At 43.6% G+C, this 22799-nt stretch overlaps 5 protein-coding genes across 8 annotated transcripts; 3 read left to right on the top strand and 2 right to left on the bottom strand.

Moving 5' to 3' along the window:
* Positions 1-41: 41 nt before the first annotated feature.
* On the top strand, positions 42-1231 carry LOC6629692 (solute carrier family 41 member 1). The gene is made up of 2 exons (XM_002053937.2): positions 42-891; positions 1224-1231. The coding sequence occupies exons 1-2, from the start codon at positions 42-44 to the stop codon at positions 1229-1231; spliced, it is 858 nt and encodes a 285-aa protein (XP_002053973.2).
* A 262-nt stretch (positions 1232-1493) lies between these two features.
* Positions 1494-9227, top strand: WASp (WASP actin nucleation promoting factor). Of its 2 annotated transcripts, none has more exons than XM_032436856.2 (7): positions 1494-1511; positions 2443-2607; positions 6610-6837; positions 6894-7562; positions 7631-7810; positions 7868-8056; positions 8117-9227. In XM_032436856.2, exons 2-7 carry the CDS (start codon positions 2467-2469, stop codon positions 8369-8371), a joined length of 1662 nt encoding a protein of 553 aa, XP_032292747.1. In that variant the 5' UTR covers positions 1494-1511; positions 2443-2466; the 3' UTR covers positions 8372-9227. The 2 variants fall into 2 exon arrangements, with proteins under 2 accessions (XP_032292747.1, XP_032292741.1); XM_032436850.2 differs by lacking the exon at positions 1494-1511 and adding an exon at positions 1515-1585.
* A 270-nt stretch (positions 9228-9497) lies between these two features.
* Positions 9498-13943, bottom strand: LOC6629694 (centrosome-associated zinc finger protein Cp190). The gene is made up of 4 exons (XM_002053939.4): positions 13623-13943; positions 13413-13559; positions 13124-13350; positions 9498-13061 (listed from the first exon to the last, which is right to left on the bottom strand). The coding sequence occupies exons 1-4, from the start codon at positions 13797-13799 to the stop codon at positions 9917-9919; spliced, it is 3696 nt and encodes a 1231-aa protein (XP_002053975.1). The 5' UTR covers positions 13800-13943; the 3' UTR covers positions 9498-9916.
* Positions 13944-14365: 422 nt separating this feature from the next.
* LOC6629695 (DDB1- and CUL4-associated factor 10 homolog) lies at positions 14366-16748 on the top strand. Of its 2 annotated transcripts, none has more exons than XM_015172085.3 (4): positions 14366-14508; positions 14568-14928; positions 14989-15358; positions 15424-16748. In XM_015172085.3, exons 2-4 carry the CDS (start codon positions 14624-14626, stop codon positions 16618-16620), a joined length of 1872 nt encoding a protein of 623 aa, XP_015027571.1. In that variant the 5' UTR covers positions 14366-14508; positions 14568-14623; the 3' UTR covers positions 16621-16748. The 2 variants fall into 2 exon arrangements, with proteins under 2 accessions (XP_015027571.1, XP_002053976.1); XM_002053940.4 differs by having other exon boundaries at positions 14386-14508; positions 14575-14928.
* Prp39 (pre-mRNA processing factor 39) lies at positions 16744-22751 on the bottom strand. 2 transcript variants are annotated; one of them, XM_015171559.3, is made up of 9 exons: positions 22616-22751; positions 22250-22335; positions 21703-21997; positions 21082-21435; positions 20780-21015; positions 20585-20710; positions 18744-19018; positions 17403-18680; positions 16744-17339 (listed from the first exon to the last, which is right to left on the bottom strand). In XM_015171559.3, the coding sequence occupies exons 1-9, from the start codon at positions 22656-22658 to the stop codon at positions 17021-17023; spliced, it is 3012 nt and encodes a 1003-aa protein (XP_015027045.1). In that variant the 5' UTR covers positions 22659-22751; the 3' UTR covers positions 16744-17020. The 2 variants fall into 2 exon arrangements, with proteins under 2 accessions (XP_015027045.1, XP_002053977.1); XM_002053941.4 differs by having other exon boundaries at positions 21082-21997.
* Positions 22752-22799: the final 48 nt, after the last annotated feature.

Raw genomic sequence — 22799 nt, 5'->3', positions numbered from 1 at the left:
CCTGGTATGCGACACTTGGCCAGATACTTATACCGTTTATCATGGCCAGCATGGGCACCATTACGGCTGGCGTAATGCTGGGCAAGGTGGAAAATTGGACCGTTTACAAGGAGATGAACGAGCTGTTTGTTCTGGTGCCCGGATTGTGCGGCCTCAAGGGCAATCTGGATATGTGCGTGGCGGCACGACTGTGCACCCAATCCGCCATGGGGAATATGCGCGAAAAATCCGATATACGCAAAATAGTTATTGGCAATTTGGCCGTGGTTCAGGTGCAGGCCATTGTGTGCTCACTGTTCCTGGTCATCTTTACGGTGGTGCTCAAATCCATTATTGGGCGCACGCTAATGGTTCAGAATCTTTTGACCCTGGCAGCCTCAGCCATTATTACGGCATCCACATCCTGCATAATACTGGACACAATGCTGCTGCTGATTATATTGTTCTCGCAACGATATCGCTTCAATCCCGATTATATGGCCACGCCCATGGTGGCCTCCATTGGCGATGTGACGTCCGTTAGCTTGCTGTCATTCACAGCCGCATTTCTGTACGAGATGGATAAGAGCTCCAGTTGGGTTAACATACTTATCCTTGGATCGTATGTGGTGATACTGCTGCCATTAATGGTCATTCTGGTGTGGCATAATGTCTATACGCGACCGGTGCTGATCTATGGCTGGATATCTGTGATTGGGGCACTGTGCATAAGCGAGTTTTCTGGGTTTGTGCTCGGCTCATCGGCGGAACAATATCGTGGATTTGCCGTCTTCTCTCCTATTATCAATGGGAGCGGCGGCAATCTGGGATCTGTCCAGGCGAACAATATGAGTTCCTTGCTCTACCAGCGCAGCGGAGTTCTTGGCAAATTGCCGGAAGGCACGCGAATCTGTGAGTCGCCACATCGTGTACTTTGCTATGGCACAATATATTCGCGTGTTTCCCGGATTGTCATTGCCATTTCGCTACCCTGTAATTTAATGCAAGTGTATCTGGCCGACTACATTTACACGCTGAAATCAAACGTACATATAGTGTTTGTTGCCGCCTTTGTTTTAGCGAGCTTATTGCAATTGCTGATCCTGTTATGGACCGCACACTTGCTGGTGCATATGCTCTGGCACTGTAAAATCGATCCGGATACCTCGGCCATACCGTTTTTGACTGCCTTTGGAGATAGTCTTGGAACGGGCCTTTTAGCGGTCATGTTTTACATTTTACAGTTCACTAGGTATTCCTATCGGACGAACTAATTTCAGTGAATACAAATCCATTCACATAAATGTATATAGATGCGCGTGAAAAAGTAGATTAAACAGATAGTTAAAACAGAAAAACTTATATTACTTTTAAATTAACGGCAATGCTCGTGCGGGGTTTTCAATTCGCGGCGTGGTAGCCCTGTGCGCGGTGTTATCGATAACGATAGCTTGCATATAAAATCGGCCCTATCGAGGCGCAGGCAACTCTTAAGCAATTTTCTATTTTCAGTTTGCGGTCACACTGTGCTGGTATTTTAAGATTTTTATTAAAATAAAAAAAAAACAAGCTATCCACAGGCAGCGAAAAGCAGCAACAGCAACGAGTGAGCCAAAGTGACAAACAAACAAAATACGTGAAAAAAAAATAAAAACAAAAAAAATCAATAATTATTATTGTGCGCAATATGCAGCCACGCTAAAAGACCTTGAGAAACAAGGGAGTGAACAGGGCTTGTGCTGCTGTCTGGCAGTTTTTCAAGCGTCTATTTACATTGCCACCCCACCTGGAGCAGACAGGTGTTGTTGTTGTTGTGTGTGCTGCTGCTGCTGCTGCTGCTGCTGTTGTCATCGATATTGTCATTGACATCTTCAGTTAGCTGCGCAGTGTCGCGTTTTATTGCAGGCCAAAAGTGAACACCTTGTGTATTTGTTAAATAACTTTCAACGCGCACACACACACACACACGCACACACAAATGTAGATACATTCGTAGCTAATCAGTTGCCAAAGATAACAGCCAGAGCGCATTTAGCCAGGCCAAAGCTAAAGCCAGTGACAGCGACAGCGACAGCGCCAGCGCCTTTGCCCACGTTTTGTACGCAGCTGGCCAACTGACTGGGCCAACTGTGACTCAACTTTGGCGTTAACAGCCGCTGCCGCTGCCGCTGCCTCTGCTGCTGCTGCCGCTGCCTCTGCCTGCTGCTTCTTTGCCAGCGCCCCAATATTACAATAGTCTCGAGTCTCTGTTAGCGTTTGCTGTCGCTGCTGCTGCTGCATCTATTATTCATAGTCAAGAAAAAAACAAACCATAAATTCAGTTGACCAAAATTTTCGCCTTAACTGTGATTTGTTTTATTTGGGCCTCACTGTGTTTGTGCTTATTCAATTAATACATTTGTCTCACAATTCGCCGTTATTGTGTGAGTTGTTTTTTTTAATAAATGCATATACGTTACACAGCACAGCCGTTGCGCCGCCGCATAAATGATTAGTACGAGCAGCATGAGGTCACAGGAGGGTCAACAGGCAGCCGGGCTGCCGCGACCCAAAAACAATGCGTCCAGCACACAGCTGACCCAGGATGAGAACGATGCGGTCTTTAGGCTACTGGGACGCAAGTGTCAGGTAAGTCAATTGATAAATACGCACACAATAATACATTTATGCCACAAATATAGTTATTTAAACGTTAAGTATGTATGATTAATGCCGTGTGATTAATGTTGCAAATTTGTAAAACACTTTCGACAAGCGTTGGCGATAAAGTCGTTTACATTTTTTTTCTGCATTTTAGTGCGTCACAATGTAATCACACACACACACACACACACACACACGCACGCATCTGTAACTACAGTGCGCCTTCGTTATGACAAACTTACTTTTCACTTTCTGTGAAATCAAACTTAATGTGAACTAAAAGCGTTAAAAATACTTCGTGGAATTAAAAAATTATAAGGACTTTTTCTGATATTTGAGATTTTTCAGGTTTTCTAGGCAGTTTTCTAGGCTACCCCATAAACTATTTAAATTATATTATAAAGCTGACTTACGAACTATTCAAGGGCAAGCTTTTACGTAAATCTCTTGATCTTCAAGATAACTCAAGCAAATTGTCATTATTTCTTATTTTCCTTGATACCCTATCTATATTGTTAAAATTATTCAAAAGAACTGCCCTGTCCATTTGTCTGTCGTTTCGTAGTTAACTATATCGAGGTTGTATGTCATTTGATGTTCAGTCTAATGAAGCATTTCCTGCGTGGAGGCAGTAGCTCAAGTAACACCTAATGATGATCCATGAACACATTTGGTAACATTAGATTCGTTGTTCATTGAATTTGCAATTCATATGATAGATATCCCTGAATTTTGTTATCAGCAATTGCTTTGGGACTTAGGTCTACAATGAATCGCCCAGCGACATATTTACAAAGTAGTTTGTTTTTTTTTTTTATTCGCACCGAAAAATATTGAGTCGAGGCGAAAACAAACACAAGCACAGACATGCTTAAAGTATTCAAAAAGTTGATTAGCTTTTGCAATTGATAAACTCTATGGAACAAATACTGGTCAGACTTATCTTATCGCAGCCATAGTACATCCGATACGTTCCCTAACCAATGCCAAAACAAATTACAGATAGCAAAGTTGGGGCCTTAAAGAATAAATTGAAACATGGTAACACAAAAAAAAAACACACACAGCAATTTCTCACTACACTCTAAATATGATGCGATCCATATCTGGCTAGCTATGTATTTAATTATAATGCTCACACGATATGTAAAAGTTGTTGTGTCTTGTTTTAATTGTAATTCACGCTTTGCTAATTTTCGACTTTCCATTGACAAATATTTAAAATGCTTTTGAACTCAGAAAAAAGAAAAACACGCTAAAACAATTAGATCTGGCTTAGTGTAAGACGGTCCAACTGACGAATACCCTGTAACAGAGACGCGATTAAACAGCATTTAAGAAGACCTGGGCTTAGTTTTGGACAAAAAGGCTGAAAACAAGCAGAAAAGGCTTAACGCGCTTATCCCCCCTGTACTCATTTCTAGAGCATTTTACATAACATAACACATTTATTATGAAATGAATTTTCCAAATTTTAATTTTTAACGGATCGCACATATTTATATAATAACATTCCATTCTAAAAGGTGGCAACCTGTTAATTTCGTCTCATTTAGCGAACTCCACCCCCTCCCCCATTTAGTGGGTGCCGTGTATAAAATAATATCAGCGCTATGTTAGTTATAGAACACGCCTCCATCTCGCCCCTTTAAAAGCTGTTTGTGGTTAATGACACAGCTGCAGTTGCAGCGGGCGTCGACGTCGACTGCGACGTCAGCGTGTGTCATAACGTTAAAGCTGAGCAGAATTACCTCACAGTCTGTTGTTGATGCAGCTCTTGTTATTGTTGTTGTTGTTGTTGTTGTTGTTGTTGCGGGCCATTTGTCGCTCGATTGTTTGCATTTATTTTGTATAAACTTATTTCTCGCATATTTCTGTACGTTGACCAACTGTGCCAACTGGACTTTCTAATTGCTGTTTTGTCTTTTGTCTGTTTTCGTTGTTGCTATTGCCGTTTTGCAGACGCTGCTGCTCTCGTTATTGTTGTTGTTTTTATAGCTGGGCTTTTAATGCGCTCCATTGCTCCCTTGCCCTCCTCACACACACACACACCACAGCGACTTAGCAAAGCTGCGCTGTGACGGCCAGTTATTTTTGTTATTGTCGCTTGTTGTTGCCATCGATTTTTATGCCTTGGCAACAACAACAATAACTACAGCAACAACAACAGCAGCAAGCTTGTCTTATGTAGTATGCACATAGAAGGCAAGACATCATTTTACAATGCTACTTATGTCCACACACACACTTAAACACACACACACATACACACACACACACATTTACAGCTGCGCTTAAACATCAATAAAAATTCAAATATGTTCACAATTTCGCACTTTGCGCCGCGTGGGCAACACATCAACGTCAACATCTCTTTCATCTCAAACCAGCAGAGGTCAGAGAGGGATAAACACAGAGAGAGAGAGAGAGAGAGAGTTGTTCAGCTGAGCTGCCATTAGCTGCTAATGTAACCCATATTACATCACATTTAGCTTTTTCTATAACTAACAGCTACTTAGTATAAACATTCGTACCGCCGTGGCCCATGGGAAAAGTGCAATCAATTAGAGTCATGCACGGCTCGGTCAGGGCCGACCATTTTTGGCCAAATGTCAAGTGTTGTGGCCATGGCCGGCAAGGCCCATGAGAAAGAGCAGTCTTTAGACATAAAACCTATGTTTTCGATTACATTCAATATACATAGGTATTTTATTAACAGCTAACGTTGTTTCAGTTTATAACAGCCATTTAACATTAAAGATTCGCTTTTAACAGACAATTAACATTATATGTTAGTTATTAGAAGCCACAAACTTTAAAGTCGCTTGCAAATAAGAACGCTTAAGTTTCAGAGTGCATTATAAGATTAAAAGTAGCAGATGGCAAGGGCATTACTCTTTTTGCATAAAAGGCAAACTTGTACTTTCCAAGCTTTTAAGAACGCAAACTGAATGGCAATGTTTAACAGCCTTCTATCATATAAGTTCTTGTTCTTAAAACTTGTTAACATAACATGACCATGTAACATAGCGTCCGTTTTTAACATCAGCTCATTCAAATAATATGCCCCATTCGACATCATGAAATTTGGGCTTCAAATTCACAGCTGAATTTTCACTCCAGCAGCTACCTTAACAATATACATTTTTGTTTACAGCTTAAATAAACAACTATTGCAAATGCAGATATTTTATTGGCATAATAAACAAATAGAAATCACCTTGAGAGGCAAAGGGTTTTTAACATGCTTTCCATTATCTTCTCATCCGCATTATATTTAAGATCTTTTGTTTGGTTTTTAGAAACTGTTGAAAGTTTTCTTGGCGATTGATTCAATGATGATGCGAGAAACTGGCGCCGCTTAAGCTTTTTTTTTTTACACAAATTTTTATAGGCACTTTTGGCAAGGATTTTAATTGCGGCAGTTTCGTGGCCCTTGGCGTTGCGGCTGTCGCCAGCATTTCCTGCGCTGCCAAATAGTAATAAAATGAAGAAAAACGCAGTCTTAAATCACCACAAATATCATTTCCGTTGCGCACAGACAGAATAACGCAGTGCGCATTGTGCAAGTCCGCACAAAACTAGCTTCCCCCGACTCCAATGGAGTCCATGGCGGCTATCAATTTGTGGCCCTACGTGCTGGGCATCCCAAGCGTGCGAGCGCTGCAGTTGCAGCCAGGCAACTCGCATGATATGCTAATGTATAGTGAATGTGGCTAATCGGTATTCAAATAAGCAGCGTATGGCCAAAGACCTGGTCTACGACAAGCCAAGTGCCGGAGCGCGAAACTGAAAGTCAGATGAGTTTCTCAACTCAATCGCGACGGTTCACAGTCTTTGGCCGCTGCATTCAAATGAGGCGCAAACTGAAGGTGGGGCTAACACGATTAGATAATAGATGGGCTTTGTTTTGTGCTTGTGGGATTAGGGACTGCCCTAATATTTGGTAACCGATCAAATGCTAATCAAATTGCTACATCTTTACAGACCCTAAACACTGCCGTTGTGCAGATCTACAAGACGGAGGGCAATGCGCACTCGCACTGGAAGAAAAAGCACACGGGCGTCGTTTGCTTTGTCAAGGATAGCGCCATACGATCCTATTTTTTGCGCGCCTACTGCCTGATCAAAAACGAACTGATTTGGGAGCATGAGATATACGATGGCATGCAGATTGTCAAATCGCGTCCCTTTCTGCTAACCTTCGAGGGCAGCGTAAGTGGTCCAATAAACTTGAAAATTGCAAAAACTTATCTTGTACATTCCTCTAGGACGGCAACGTGGGCTTAAACTTTATCTCGGAGGATGAGTGCGATTCGTTCTTCCGCGTCCTGGACGCCACAATAGAAACCCGAAATCGCAAGCGTCTGGAGAAGCGTAATAGGCAAAAGTCCCAACAAGCTCCCAATGCGCCAATGCCGCCAGTGTCACGAGAGCCAGCGCGTCCGCCCTCCATTATAGGCAAGAGCCCGATGCCGACGACAACGACGACGGCAGTAGATAGCGGTGCCGTGCAGCTGCGCAACAATAAAATCAACTCGGTAACGCTGACACCGGCGCCCGCGCAGCCACCAACCAAAAACTTCTTGTCGAGCAACTTTGGACTGAGCGGCTCGGCGGGCAAGGATAAGAAACGCAAGGTGACCAAAGCGGATATTAGCCAACCGACGAATTTTGTGCATATCAGCCATGTGGGCTGGGATGCGAACAAGGGCTTCGATTTGACGGGCAATGAGAGCGATGAGATGCTGACCAAGTTCTTTGCCAAGGCTGGCGTCTCCGAGTCCCAGCTAAACGATCGAGATACACGCGCCTTCATCTATGACTTTATACAGAGCAATAATGTGCTGGCCTCGGTCAAGCAGGAGGAGATTGAATCGCCCACGGAACCAACGCAGCATATGCCGCCACCGGTGCCGAGTCGTCATCATCCACATCATGTACGTGACACTCACTCACACTCAACACATTTGTATTCCAATTAACACAAACTTGAATTTTTCTGCAGTCACAGAATGGCAACCAAAGATCCGCACCGCCGCCTCCACCGGTGCGACAGCCGCCGCCACCATTGCCGACAACGGCACCGGGAGCAGCACGCGCACCACCGCCACCCAGCAGACCGCCACCCATTAATGCGGCTCCACCGCCACCGCCACCACCAACGGTCTGCCCGCCCGCAGCAGCGGTAAGTTATGATTTAAAATGTATTTCGATACTTAAAACTAATGTCATTGCCTTACAGCCGCCTCCACCACCGCCACCACCTCCAGCGGCTGCGCCACCTCCTCCACCGCCACCACCACCCATGGCCGTGGCGGAAGTGCCGATTATTGCGTCAACGCAACCATCGGCTCAGGCCAGTAAAATTGCGCCCGAAGTGGACACGCGCAATGCGCTTATGGATGCCATACGGAAGGGCAAATCGCTTAAGGTATGTGCAACACGGTTTTATTTTTTGAGGAATCATAATAACCATAAATTGTCGTTACAGCCGGTGGAGCCAGTAGCTACGAGCAGCAATAGTGTTGATCCGCGCAACGATCTACTGGGTCAGATACGTGAGGGCTTCACCTTGAAGCCAGTGACTGAACGTAAACTACCTGAACAGCGGATCAGTGATGGTAGCGCTGGTGCTACCGATGCCCTGGCCGATGCACTGCGTCGTGCACTTGCGGCACGTGGCACAGTCATGCATTCAGACGACGAGGAGAGTAGCACATCCTCGGACAACGATTGGTCCGAATAGATTAACAACTAGGCGGCCATTAGAGATGATTGTTGGCAAACACATTATTCCAAATATAAGCAATAATTTTATTTGTGCTTTGGCATTTTGATTTATCGCCAGATAAATCACTGTAAATACTGTTTAGTGAATTTTTCATACCTCTTTAATTTAATTTTTCTAAAAACTGTTAAACAACAAACAAAATACGCAAATTTATTAACACAAGTTAAAAAACTAAAGAAAAAATAACGAAAATAATTATGATTGCATAAGAACTATTTGTTTTTCACTACCAATTCACATATGCATATAATTCCTTTTAATTGCTCAAAAAGAAACGAAATTCATAATCAAAAATGACTTAAAATTATCAAAAACAAAACAACAATATTTATGTACATACATATGAATATGTATCCACAACAATAAACCTAAAATATATATCTGCATGTGCTTAACTTGTTCAGAGATGTGCCAAAAAGAAAAACAACTATTAATATGCCCCTGTCAAAAAACAAAAAAAAACCCGAAGCAAAAGTCTGTATATAAGACCTAAGATATATTTTCTGAAAATATGCTTAATTAAACTAGTTAGTCGCGGCCCATTTGGAGTTGTCTTATAGAACTTGAACTAAGCCTAGACAAATGCGCGAACTGAGGATTTTTTCAAATCAGCGTTATAATAACTAAATGTGAATGAATATGTATGTTTTATTCAATTTAATAACAATACTAATAAACATAAAATTGTAATTCAAAAAATTGAAATATTGCAATTGCAACCCCAAACTGACTAATCGAAATTGCAAATTTATTAACATTTATTAAACAAATTTTTTGCTCAAAACAATAAAAAATTCAATAATTAGCAAAATTGTTTGAATAAGTAACAAGATTATAATAATGGTGTATAATACCCCCAATATAACCAGACCATAAGGCTTCCTAATCTTCTTCGAAAGATAATAATCCCCAGTTGTTTTTCTGAACCCACAACTAAGGGAATTTCGAACTATTAACTAAACTAATTCCAAGTATTAATGCTTTTAGTTAAAGTGCATTAAATGCAAATTTTTGTAGTCATTTCATTAAACAATACACACATGTGTTGAAATTAGAATAATTTTTTTTTGGACACTTGAGAGGTCGATGGTCATGTTGTATTAATGAATCGTTAATCTGTATGTGTGTGTCCACGAGTCGAAAGAGAGTTTTGTGCGATTTGTGTATTTAAATAAGTACATCTACGTACATGTATTCTATATATATATATAGTTTTACATACATATATATTCTATAGTATTATATAAGCCATTAATTTATGTAATTTACGTAAATAAAGTTGTGTATATCTAACTTAAACTAATTGCCGCTTTATATGCATTACTTTATTCGAATTTTGGTAAAGTATATATTTATATACATAATACGAGTATTATGCGTTTAGGTTAAGGATTCAGCATGGAATATATGCATTTCATATGTACAAAGTGGGTCGATTTATGGCCTCTATAAATGTGAGCGTATGTTTTTGCTTAACTATGTTAGGATTTATTATCTAGCTTATGGTATAGGGTTTTCCTGAGCCACATTCGCATCGTCATTGAGCTCCCGTTCGATGTTGGCATTATTATTATTTTCGGCTATTTCATTGATATTCGAATCATCGTTGACTGCCAACCGCGGCTGCTGCAGTGGCTGCAGCTGCTCCTGCTCCTGCTGTACTTGCTCCAACTGCTGCTGCTGTTGCTCATTGATGCGATTCTCAGTCTCTTCGTTGGCGCTGCGCTCGTCTTCAGCGAACGTCTCAATATAGGCTCTTGTTGTCGATGCTTCTGTATTCGCCTCATTCACCTGCTGCATTTGAACACTTGCAGACAGTTCATGGTTCAGCACATTCTGTTGCTCCTCAGCGCAAGAGTAGTTCGATGAGCTGGCAAAGAAAGGCTGCGCCAGCGTTTCATTATCCTTTGGCGCGCTAAGCGTTACAACTGGACACGTGTTTTGCTCCTCGCTATTTACGTTTTTCTCAGTTGCTTCTGCCTGAGATAGCTCCTGGCCGTTGTTTGCGCTCGTCTTGTTGTTACCTTCCATTGGCTTCTCCTCTGCCTGACTACAAACGCTGGTGATGACAAAACTAAAAAGTGCTGCATTGGCTGGTTCCTGTTCCGGCTCCGTATCTGCACTCTCAGAAGCCAATTGTGGCACTGATTCATCTTGCGGCTCCAAAACATTGTGCTCCGTCGCTAGAGCAGGCTCCGACTCCTGTGTCATATCCTGTGGCTCTATTTGCGCAGTTTCTAACTTGCTTTGCGTTTCTGCAAGATTTTGATTTAATGCGCTGGTTGTTGGCTCCTGTACCACATTCTGTGCCTCTCCTGGAATCATTTCTGTGCGCGGATCCACTGGCAATATTTCCGTGTGCACCACACCCTCAGTTTCCATGGGCAACATTTCTGGCTGCGGCTCTATTGTCATCATATCTGATTGCGGATCCACGGCCAATATTTCCGACGTACTTTGCGCTTCTGGAGCCGGGTTTTTACTTGGACTTTGCTCCTCCAATGGCGGCAGCTCAATTTCACGATAAATGCGCTCCTCCGGTTCCTCGTACGTGTCCATGTTTTCCTCCTCAGCTTCATCCGCAGACGATGCGCTTCCATCGTCATCCTCATCCTCGTCGCTGTCCTCACTCTCGTGCAACCCATTGTAATGTATATTGTCAGCTTCGCTGCCATTGATATCGACATCGGAGATATGCAAATCCTTCTCCTGCTTAATAATCACATTACTGAGATCTAGACTGTTTATATAGGCAGACTCTTCGTCTATTTTCTCATTGTGGTTGATCTCATTAGATTTTTCAGCTTCGTGCTGTTCTGCTTCTTGTTCGCCTTGCTCACTCCATTCCTGCTCATCCGCATAGCCACGGTTCAGTGGCTCCGGCTTGATGGCAGCCGCATTGAAGGGTACCGAGGCGCCACTTTCCACTGCCACAATTTGTGGTAGTTGCAGTTCAGATGGCCGTAGACTTGAAGAAGATGCAACCTCACGTGGCACGCCACCGCCGGTGCTTTTACGTGCTGTGGACTTGGTTGCAGTTTTCTTGAGAGGCTTTGTTAGTTTCTCCATGTGATCTTCGTTGGGCACTGCCTCCACGGCGCTCTCTGGGGGCATTGCCTCCTCTGCCATGACCACACCGCTGGCTATATGCGTTATTTGCATTATACGGTCTAGCTCTAAGCGATTCGGTTTTACATCTTCCAGCTCTGCCGTCGCTGTTGACGCCTCTTGGTTTAATTCACTGTAGTTGCCCCCTAGCTGGAGCATGGGTATGCTCGTCATAACCGTGGCCTGCGGTTCGTACTCGACCTGTGGCACACAATCACCCGCATAGTTGTCATCCAAACGCTCCTGCTTGATGGACACAATTGCGCTGCCTGCAGCTTCTACTGTTTTTTCGGTTGGAGATTCATTGGGTGCTGTAGCCGTTGGCGTCGCTTTGTCGCCAACTTCGGACTCCTTATTACGCTCCTTATGCTTTCGTTTCTTTTTCTTTTTAGCACTCTTTGACAGCACCTCGTTGTCATCATCATCTACGATGGATGAATTGAGCTGCCCATGATTTTTGGTTATCTTTAGCTTCAGCTTGAGCGGCTCTTGTTTTATTTGTACGCCATCGCTGCTGGACATTGGCTGCTTCTCATAAGATTCATCAAATGACTCCTGCTTTACAGAGACAATTGGTGCAATTGCTACTGCATTGGCACTGCCACTGGCCGCATCCTCATCGCTGTCATCGTTGCCTGCATCTGCGTGGAAATCATCACAGGCAGATGGGTCGTCATCTGGCTCGCTTTCGGGCTGCTCCAATGCAAGCGGCGGTCCGGTATCATCGATGTGCACCTCCGGCTCATGTTTAATACTAACAAGCGTGCTCATTGTATTTTTTAGCAACTGATCGACGCGCTTCAAATACGTTTTAGATGACACACGATCACTGCTTCGGCCCAGCGAGCTGGCCACAGACGATTCGCGCAATAGCGGGGATGCTAAGCGTTCGAGTACGACTACTGGCTGCATGTCTCCCGCCTGCGTGTATTCGATGGACGAGTGATTATTCTCCTCGGCGTCCACATCGTTTTCATTCTTAATGCGCATCTGCGCTTCATTGTCAGCTGCCTCGGGCATTATATGCTTGGAGTGATTTAAATAAATCTTAGCACAGTGCGGTGCATGGCGCATATAGGCGATTTCACTGTTGAGCAGACGACTGCAGCCACCACATTGGCGTGTGCGCCGGGCACAAGGATGTGTATTATAAAAGAAATTTGTTAGAAACGTTTTCCTGCACAGCGGGCACTCGCGGTCAAGCACCAGCGATTCGATGGGCGTGGGCGATGTGTGCTCCCGCAGATGTCGCGTGTAGGCATAGTTATTTGCAACGATTGCATCGCACAGCGGACACTGGTATGGCGTCTTTGAAAGTTTATGCCAGAGCTGATGGGCTTTGATATCGCTGAGACTGTGGTGACTCTGATTGCAGGCAGTACAAGTGTAGCGCAATACAGTGGGCACATGTGATGTCGCCTTGTGTTCCTCGACCAGCTCCTTGTTCTCAAAGCGTTCGCCGCACACGCTGCAACTTGCCTTACGGGCTTTCTTCGCGGACATAGTAAATTTGACAACCTCTGTGGGCTCTTCCTTGCTGCGCATGAAAATAGTACATTTTTAAGATTAGGATTTATGTGGTTCCCATAAGTTGCTTACACTTCAGTTTTGCTCGGAGCCAGCTGTTGGTGCTGCAGGCGCAGCTTCTTCCGCCAGTTGAATGGCTCATTTTTGACGGCATCCAACGCAATATTCATCGTTGTGGACTTTGCGCTGGTGCTGGGAGCTGTTAACGCAGAGTCCTCCGTTTTACGTTTACGCCCACGCTTCGCAGGTGTAGCGACTGTTAGCGGCTCCTTTTTAAATATCGGCTTGACATCCAACATCTGTGAATGGGACATAATTCGTTGATGGGTCGGTATGATTGTGGACTGTGGGTACTGCTTACCTTTTGTGTATCCACATCTTTGAGGCCAAGTAGCTTCCGCGTTTGATTGTTTGTCGCGAAACACATTTCTCGAAACTCGTAAAAATCATTGATTTTATCTACGCATAGGCTGCACATTGTCTGCGGCATTTTATCGTCCTGTGTCACCTGCAAATGGGGTGTTGTTTTCTAAATTACGCCACGCCCCTTAAATGGATATATGTGCCTTACCACAAAGCCGACCAGCTCATAGACTTTTTGGCTCAAACTGGGCTCGTCCAGGTCTATAACATCGCTTTCATTGGGTAGTATTGGCACCTTGGACGGATTATCGATGCCGCACAGACGACAGATCTTGTACAAGTTCGCCTTGAGAGCCGCATCAATCTTGAAAGCGAAGCGCTCCATGATGATGTCGCGGTTTATTTAACTTTCTGCTTAAGTGCTTATGCTACATATTTACTGTTTAACTTGCAGCAAAACTGTTCATTTTTTTTTTGTTTATTACCCATCAAAACAAGTGTGGCCAGGCAATGGTTTGTGGCATAAGTACGGTCACTCTTGCCAGGGCTGCAGTGGTAGCAGGGAAGCAGGTTTAAGGATATAAATAAATCAGTGGTAATAAGAGATATTGGTAATGCAGTTAGTATAAGCTTGAAAAAAATTATAAACAAAAGAGTTAAAAAAGTACGTAAAATAAGCATGTTGCCATTTGATTAGAATGCCTAAAAGTGCTAAGCAAAATTATAGATATTAGATGCAAAGTTGCACACATATTTTGATTTTTTTTTAAATTTAAATCTAAGTTTTTTTTTAACAATTTGAACTGTGCGGTAAGTGCGATATATTTCTTGCAATTATTAAATCCATTCAAGCATTTAAATTAAAAGTGCCAGTTGCAACAATGTCGATATTTAAACCAGTCACAATCAGGGTCAGGGCTGTCACATGTTTATGTTAATCTGAAACCGTACAGAACTTATAAATGTAATAAAGCTGGCCTTTGTTAGGGGGGGAAATTTTGTTAATAAATTATTTATAAAATGCAATTGGTTTTAATTAAATTGTGCGCAAAATCAAATTGAACTGAATGTGATTCGATGGTTCGCAGTCACCGGTAACAGATTTACCGATATTGACATCTCTACTCTGTCGTAAAAATTTTGTATACACAAGCCAACAGATCTCCTGAAGGGGCAACGAGCTAAACGGATTGTGCACAGAATAACACCATGGATCAGTATCTGAGTCGGCGAGAGAGCTGCTGGCTGCATCAGCATAAGCACACGGGCGATGAGAACTTATTGATGCGTCGCATTTACAGCTCGATGGGCATGTTTAACAGTTACCATTCCAATTGTAAACCTGGCACAGCCGGACAGGACACTGGTGCCATATTTAATCTGGAGTTTAATGCCGATGGCAACATAGTTGTTGCGGCCACGGAGCGCAAGTGCGTTCTGGTCTTTGATGCAATCACACAAAAGGAAATCTTCAAAATACCAGATGCGCACACAGACAGTGTCAATTGCATTAAGTGAGTATCCTTGGCTTTGAGCATCGTTTTCAGCAGCGCTTGTTATAATATTGTTTATAGATTTTATGATGATCGTCTGTTTGCTACTGGCTCGGATGACTTCACAGTGGCCTTGTGGGATCTGCGCAATATGAAGGAAAAACTGCGCGTTTTGCACGGTCACTCAAATTGGGTGAAAAACATTGAGTACTCCTCAAAGGACAACCTGCTCGTTACCTCTGGCTTTGATGGCAGCATATTTACATGGGACATCAAATCGCAGACAGAGCAGGGCCTTATCTCACAACGTGTCTTTCATGCCAGTGGTCTGATGCGCTGTCGCATCTCACCAGCTGGCGATAAGCTTGTCTTGTGCACCAGCAGCGGTTACATTATGATCGTGCATCACTTGGATCTGACCACATTACACAAGGATTTGTGTGGATTTAGAGTGAGTGACCATTTCGTTGAACTTCTCAAACTGTGCTAACTGGCAACTATGTGTACCCTTTTTAGCCTGGCATCTATAGACTTATGCAGCTGGGCGACCAGTATATACCTCAGGCCGCTAAATACGATCATGTATTTTCAAGGCACCAGAAAAAGAATCGCGTGGAGCTCGTTACCGATTTTCCCGAGCAAAACGATGCTGAAATGATAATGGCGCTGCAGATACATCCACAATGTCGCTGCATGCTGACGCGTAATGTGAGCTGCGATGAACAGAGCGAATGGACGTGCATACACGATATTAACGAGGAGCCCGAACCGATTGATGACGATAACGATGACGAGGACGAGCCCTTGACAAAAAAGAAGCGCACACTATTGCCACAGGCCAGTGACACAGACCAAGATGAGTCCGATCAGCGTTCACATGCACGGTCTCAAGTACGCCGCATCTTTTATCCACGCAGAGTGAATGGCACCATGTCGTTGGTCAGTGCGCGCTCCGATAGCTTCATACCGGACATCTGGGCGGCTGAGGTGACAGTGCAGGAGCGCGCCATACGCCAAAGTCGTGCACGCAACTCCACCAACCATGTCAGCGGCTATAATTTTGTGTACGCCATCAGTAGTGGGGTGCTGCCACTGCGTTCCTCGTTGGCCAGTCGTCTGCTGAGTGGTGCGGCACGTACCCGTGTTGCAGCTGGAGGTGAGCCACCAGATGCTCTAACCACAGAGACACCTGGCAGTCGCAGCAGTAGTAGCAGCAGCAGCAGCAGCAGTAGTAGTAGCAGCAGTAGCAGTGGGAGCGGCAGCAGCAGCAATGAGACCACCACAAGCCTTGACCTTGGCGTACCTTTACGCATGCGACCGCTCAGCAACATCTCTGCCGCTGCAGTGGCATCCTCGGGCGAGAATGCTGCACATACCATATTGGTGAATGCCAAAAAGCTGCTCTACTATGCCTCCGAAACGAACAACAAGCCTGGCTTTATCAAGGAGCCGGGCTTTTCAGCGGATGGCCGCATCATTTGCTCGCCTTATGCCAACGGTGTACGTCTGCTTGGGTACCAGGCTGACTGCAGCGATTATCCCAGTCAGCTGATGCTGGACCAGGTCAAGCATAATCCACGACAGCTGGTGGAGTTGGCCAACATTATTGAGCATCAGGATGTGGTGCTGTGTGCCAAGTTTAGTCCACGGGAACCACTACTAGTGACTGGCTGCAATGGTGGCGAGGTGGCCTGGTATCGACCATGTCTCTAAGAGCGCCTCAACTTGCTGCAAATCTGTAAATTTGTTTTATTCTTAGCTCCAGACACGTTTACTATTTACGCGAAAACAACAATAGTAATAATAATTGCCAATAAATTGTAAAACCAAAAGCAATTAGAGTGAACCGATTAAATTAATATCCTTTATTAATATTGTATAGAATTTGAATTTGTATTGGTTTTGTGAGGTTTCTTGTAGGCGTGGCTGTTTGCACATAATATTCACATATGTATTTAAGCACTTAGATGCTACATATTCTTTTAATTATGTATTTTTAGAATCAATTATAAAATTACAAATATCTTTACACTAGAGTTCAACGTAGCTTACGCTGACACTAACAAAAGCTGTGCGGATGCGGGGAATGACAATGACCGACTGCTAGACTGTCTTAGTAGTAGTTGCCATAGCCGCTCCACTGGCCATAATTGTAGCCGGCACCACCGGCACTGGCGCCCCCACCAGAACCATACCCACCGCCCCATTGATTATAGTAGGAGTCATAGGATTGCTGCTGCTGCGGCGGATAGGCTCCGCCGCTCTGCTGTGCATAATACGCGCCCGAGTTAACAGAATTGTAGTTGTAGTTGGCATTGGCTGCCGTCGGGCCCCCATTGTTGTAAGCAGCTGGTGCGGCAGATGAGCCACTGGAGGCAGCGGCGTTCTCCTTGGCGTTTGTAGAGTTCTTGCGACTGGGACTGCTGTCATTGCTGGTTGGGGATAAGAAAAGAAAAAGTTAGTTTCTTTTTAGTTTCAGTTCAGTCTAGTCGTACCTTTTCTTTGCTTCGCTGGCCTTGCTCAGTGCCAGTTGTAGCGCCCGTTGCGCATCCTGCAGTCCCCTGGCAGTGCTGCCGAAATCCTCTAGAAACTCGACTTTGCGCTGTGCAAAAAGCACCTTCTGATCTGGCTCAATGTCAGCGCGTGCCATAAACTTGTCCATAATCTGTACCACCTCCTGCTCAACAACTTGTGGCCGCTGCAAGCACAAATCAATCATTTGTAAGGCAACGCGTGTGTTGGCAGGATCGCGCTCTAACGCTTGCTGCAGTGCAGCCAGGCCAGCATCTAGATCATTGCAGATCTTATTAAGAAATCGGGCATATTTGATGGCCAAGCTGCCGGCAATGGCTTTGTTCTTGCTGTGCTCTATATAATGCTTGTATAGCTCACGGGCTTTGTCTAGGGAGCCGCGACGTCGCTCCACGTTAATGCGGCGATAGGCAATCTGTAAGAGATTAGGACAACGCTGCTCTATGCGCTCTAGCACTTCGGCGGCGCCATCAAAATTCAGCTGGCACTCCTCGAAAGCGGCCCACATTAAATGCAGACTCGGCTTCTCTGGATGATGGATGCGACAAGCGCGCCGATAGACATCGCGTGTGATATTCAATATACTTTGACTTTGGTCATTCAGTGACTCCAGATAACGCAGCATCTTCAGCCAGAACTCATCGTACAAGGCGCAGGCGATGAGACAACGTTCAAAGAGAACCAAAATGCGTTCCCGATCGCCCTTTTCGATCTCAAAGTCAAGATAATCTTTCCAGTTTTTGAGCTGTGCACGTTCCAGTGGCTTTACATGGAAATACGGCCGCTTGATACCCTCTTCGAAGGACCAGCGTGCAGTGACCGCACTGACCGTCAATTTGTGCAGCTTGCGGCGCGCCGATATGGCCTTGTCCTTGATGGCAGTTATCTCCTCCTCGCTTAGCGTGCTGAGATCGCTGAAATCTATGGGCGTCGTCTTCGATGCGACCGCGGATAATGACTCGCTTACGGTCAAATCGGTTGTAGTTGCTGATTCATCAGGCGTTTCACTAGTATCTTTGGGTGACTTACCACCAGTCGCTTCCTTATGCTTCGCATCGCGATCGCGATCACGTTCGCGCTCAACTTTCGAATCCTTTGAACTGGCGCTGTCGCGGCGACTTTTGGACGATGACTTGGAAGATTTGTTTAGCTGGCGTTCGTGCCATTCTTTTCGCAAACGCAACAACTCCTCGTTGCTAAGCGTGGCAGTTATTGCATGTTGATTTATGATATCCTGAAAGCTGCAAAGGGAGACAGATAATAATAGTCCATTTAATTTTTATAAAATCTAGCTAAACACTTACTTGTCAAAGTGGCCATTGTAGCCCTGGGTGGGTATGGTGAGTAGGCGATCGTAGATCTGGACGACGCGCTGATAACGCTTGGATTCGTTCTCCCAGCGTATGTACGCATCCCAGAGCTTGTCGGAACGAAACTCCAGGCCGCACGCCTGTACAGCTCGTTCGTATTGGCTGCGAATAAATTGTTCCTCGTCGCCATGATGCGATTTGATGTGCATCAAATAATGTATCCACAGATCCACCGACAAGGGTATAGCTTCCAGACCACGCTCAAATACCTACGTTTTTGATTTTTGTATTTTTTTTAAACAAAGTTTTTTTTTTTTTTGTTTTTTGAAACGGTTTCAGGTTTTTGATTGTTGAACGTAGAGAAGAAATAGAAATGTTTACAAAGATTTGAAAAATACTTGAACAGCTTCCGGACTTAACACTTAAAAACTAACTCGGATTGTTCTTGTTGTTGTAATTGTAGTGTGCCTTAGATGTTAACTTAATCAGCTTAAATATGCCTAATTAACAATACATAAATACATAAGTAATATAGACACACACACAAAATATAACACACGTTTTTGTAAAAAATATTTTAGATTTTTTTTTTTTTTTTGCACAGTGAGACTTAAAAATTTCATTTAAACGCCATTTGTACTTACTTACGGCTTCACGAGAGAACGTGTTGTAGGAGTTGAAGGAGTTGTATGGTGATAACGATAACGATAACGTGCGAAGTAGAGCAGAGAAGTTGATAAACGAACAGGCGACTAACTAGTCGAATGCGTGGGGTTGGGTTTACTTTTATATATATATATATATTTTTTTTCTGTTCTAAAACAACGTACGTTGTGGAATACATCGAATTTGATGTGTAACTGCGTCCATTTCGTATGAGCCACAATATTACTAGTAAAACTAGACCGATAATCGTAAGTGATGTGTTAAAACAATAGTGAGCTTGCTTTTCTATCTAGAGTAACAGCTAAGTGAACACACATAGACAACATGAAAAAAAAAAATGATGTAAAAGACACACACTGAAAAGGACGACCATTAAGATCCCAGGCCTACGATTGAGTAATCCAAAGGTTATGCGGGCAATTCGAAGATCAAGGTGGAGTACTAAGCTTATTGGAGCGTTTGCTCAAAATCTGAAAATCGCAGAGTTTAAAATTGTTCAAAAATCTTTGTCTCTTAGTTCGACACTCCCGATTAAGTGTCTCATTAATTTGTCTTTCAATATTAACAACTAAATTAAGTAGTTTCGAAGGGATTTTCAAAATTATTGAATATATTAACAATACAAATACAATTTAAATCAAATGTATTATATTCATGAATTTTTATGAATCAAAAGAAAACTAATTCAGGACTAAGAAATCAAAATCACCTGTGAAATCCAGCATTTTGCTCTTCATTATGCCAGGTTCCAACAGGGCGACTCCGATTTACATTTAGCACATGTATTCAAGAGCATAATTTACGCGATTTTAAGAAGAAACTCCTTTCGGAACACTATATTGAGGGTGTACTGTGTACACACAACGGCATAACCAGTGGATTGGGCAATCGGGATCCTGTCCTATGCTGAGACTGACCCTGACACTGACCTCTGACTAAAGGAGATGGATCAGTTGTGTTCTATATTATCTTGTTTGTTTTATTCTTTCTGCAATTTAGTTTGTTTTGTTTTGGTAATCGTTGCTTTTATTGAATGTAGATTTTTTATTCAGTTATAATAAATTGCATTATAACAAATATGAAATATCAATTGTCGTAATCGTAATAGTAAGCATAAAACAAAGAATCGCAAAGTTGTTTAATTGCATTGAATTGTGTGGGGTACTCACCTTATAACAGTTGGCCTTGATGCCCTTGCGCTTCTCATAGTCCGCATACTTGCGCCAATAGCCATAACAGTAGGGATAATGCGACAGGAATGTGTCGTAGGCCTCGCGCGCCGCCTCAGCATCGGACTAAAATTAGAGATAACCGAATTACAAGTTGATTAATGAGTCTAAAGATGAGGATATGTGTGCGCCAACCTCGCTGTCCACGTATTGGAGCAAATATGTCCAGCCTGTAAAATCGGATGGATCGTCTTTGACGACACGCCAATATTTATCGAGATCGGGCAACTTTTTCCGTTCTTTATCTTTTTCCTTCTCTTTATCTTTGTCCTTCTCCTTCTCTTTGTCCTTTTCCTTTTCTTTGTCTTTATCACGCTCTTTATCCCTTTTTTGGCTATCCTTTTCCTTTTCCTTGTCTTTGTGCTCAGCATCTGTTTGAGAAATTTATAGATTTGAAAACAGTTTTTTTTTTCTAGATTTATTATCAATTCTCCCACCTTCATCAACTCTGGGTCGCTTCTCTGAGGGCGGCGCATCGTTACTCTCTGAGGTTGGACTTCCGGGATTGTATTGTTCAGTTTGTTTGACTTTTGTGTTCGTTTCGCTGTTGCTTTGCTGCTGCTCGTCATCAATTTTTTCGTGCGTCTCATTCGCATCTCTACCCGCTTTACGCTTCCCGCTTCCTTTTGACTCGTTATTGTTGTTGTTATTGTTGTGCGTGGGTAATTCATCTTCGGATATGACCTCGGCATCGGCGGGCAGCTCTGCACGCTGTGGAGCTGGCAGCTCCTCATCGGATACCTCTTCGGCATCATTGATCTCCGGTTTGGTGGGTGGCGGTAGTTCATCTTCTGAAATTATTTCCGTGTTTACAATTGTCGCATTGCTTGTATCCATATCATGGTCAATTTCATCGCCTAAGCTCTCGGCAATGGCATGATGCGAACTAGAATCTTCAGATGAGTTGTGTTTGCCATCGGCGGGCTGCAGTGCATCTGACACATTTGACTCAAAGTTAGCTTTTTTTGTGTTCGTCTCGCTCTCATCATTGCCGCCCACAGAGGGCAAACTGTTGGCATTATCGCCGGCCAATGAGGCCAAAAGCGAGGTATCCACACCTTCTTCGGTTCGACTCTCTTTGACTTCATCGCTGGTTTCTGAATGCTGATCGGCAACAGCACCAAAGGGAAATGAAGAGCTCTTCTCATCTACGCCGGCGGTTGTTTCGGCTGTGGCCAACATTTCCACATCGTCGTCTAGATTTTGCTGCAGTTGCGCAAGCTCATCATATTGAATCTCCTCAATAACACTAGTAACTGGTGCTTCTGTTCTAGCCTGCTCCAGTTCCTCCTCATCGGTCTGCACCATAGCTGCCAGATTATTGACTTCGTTTTCCTCCTCGTGATCGCTTAACTGAAAGAGAAGAACTCTTTTTAGATAAAACTGTCGTCCAATGAGCTTGCATTAGCTGCCTCTCGAACTCTTTTCTTGGTTTGATTTATCAGTTGGCCCTTGCAGAGAATCACGTGGAAACCATCATTTGCGAATGGAACAACGCCACATCCGCATGAAGATGCATGTTTTTCATCAAATACAAACCGTACAGAAAATTGTTTGGGCAAGCATATGAATGTGTGTGTGTGTGTGTGTGTGTGAGATACTGACCTGCGCTTGCCGCTTAGATGTGCGACGCGTCGTGCGCGATGGCGCTGGTGTGGTTGCCACCGGTCTGCCGGAGCGTGTGCGCCGCGCTAAAAAGTGTAGAATAAACTATTAAGACACTTATGATAAAGTAACCACGTTTCTGTACATAAATTGTAAATATGTACATATGTATGCGTAAGCAGAGCTCTGCACAATGTGGTGGGTTTTTACGTATGCACCGCGTGATGTTCACGTTTTTTCAACATAAAAATGCTTTACAGCTGCTGAAATATTTACGCTAAGCACGAAATAACACAATAGCAATATGATTTATAGTTCACAGCGCACTGCAATCCAGTATATTGCATGTTTTTCGTGTTATTTTACCTGAATTTTCTATCACAACGTTTTCGTCTTGTTCAGACGCCATTTTTGTAATTGTGGCACACGCAATGTGGTCACACTATTATAAAACTGGTAACAACAACAGTGTGGCTGTAGCGATTTAAGTAAAAATGCTTAATGCTTTATATAAGAGCAGTCTATCGATAAATATCGCGTGTGCAACCCT

Source organism: Drosophila virilis, chromosome 2 (genome assembly GCF_030788295.1).
Source record: "Drosophila virilis strain 15010-1051.87 chromosome 2, Dvir_AGI_RSII-ME, whole genome shotgun sequence".
Lineage (NCBI taxonomy): Eukaryota > Metazoa > Arthropoda > Insecta > Diptera > Drosophilidae > Drosophila > Drosophila virilis.
The sequence above is the reverse complement of the archived record's forward strand: the minus strand, read 5'-3'. Positions and strand labels throughout refer to the sequence as shown.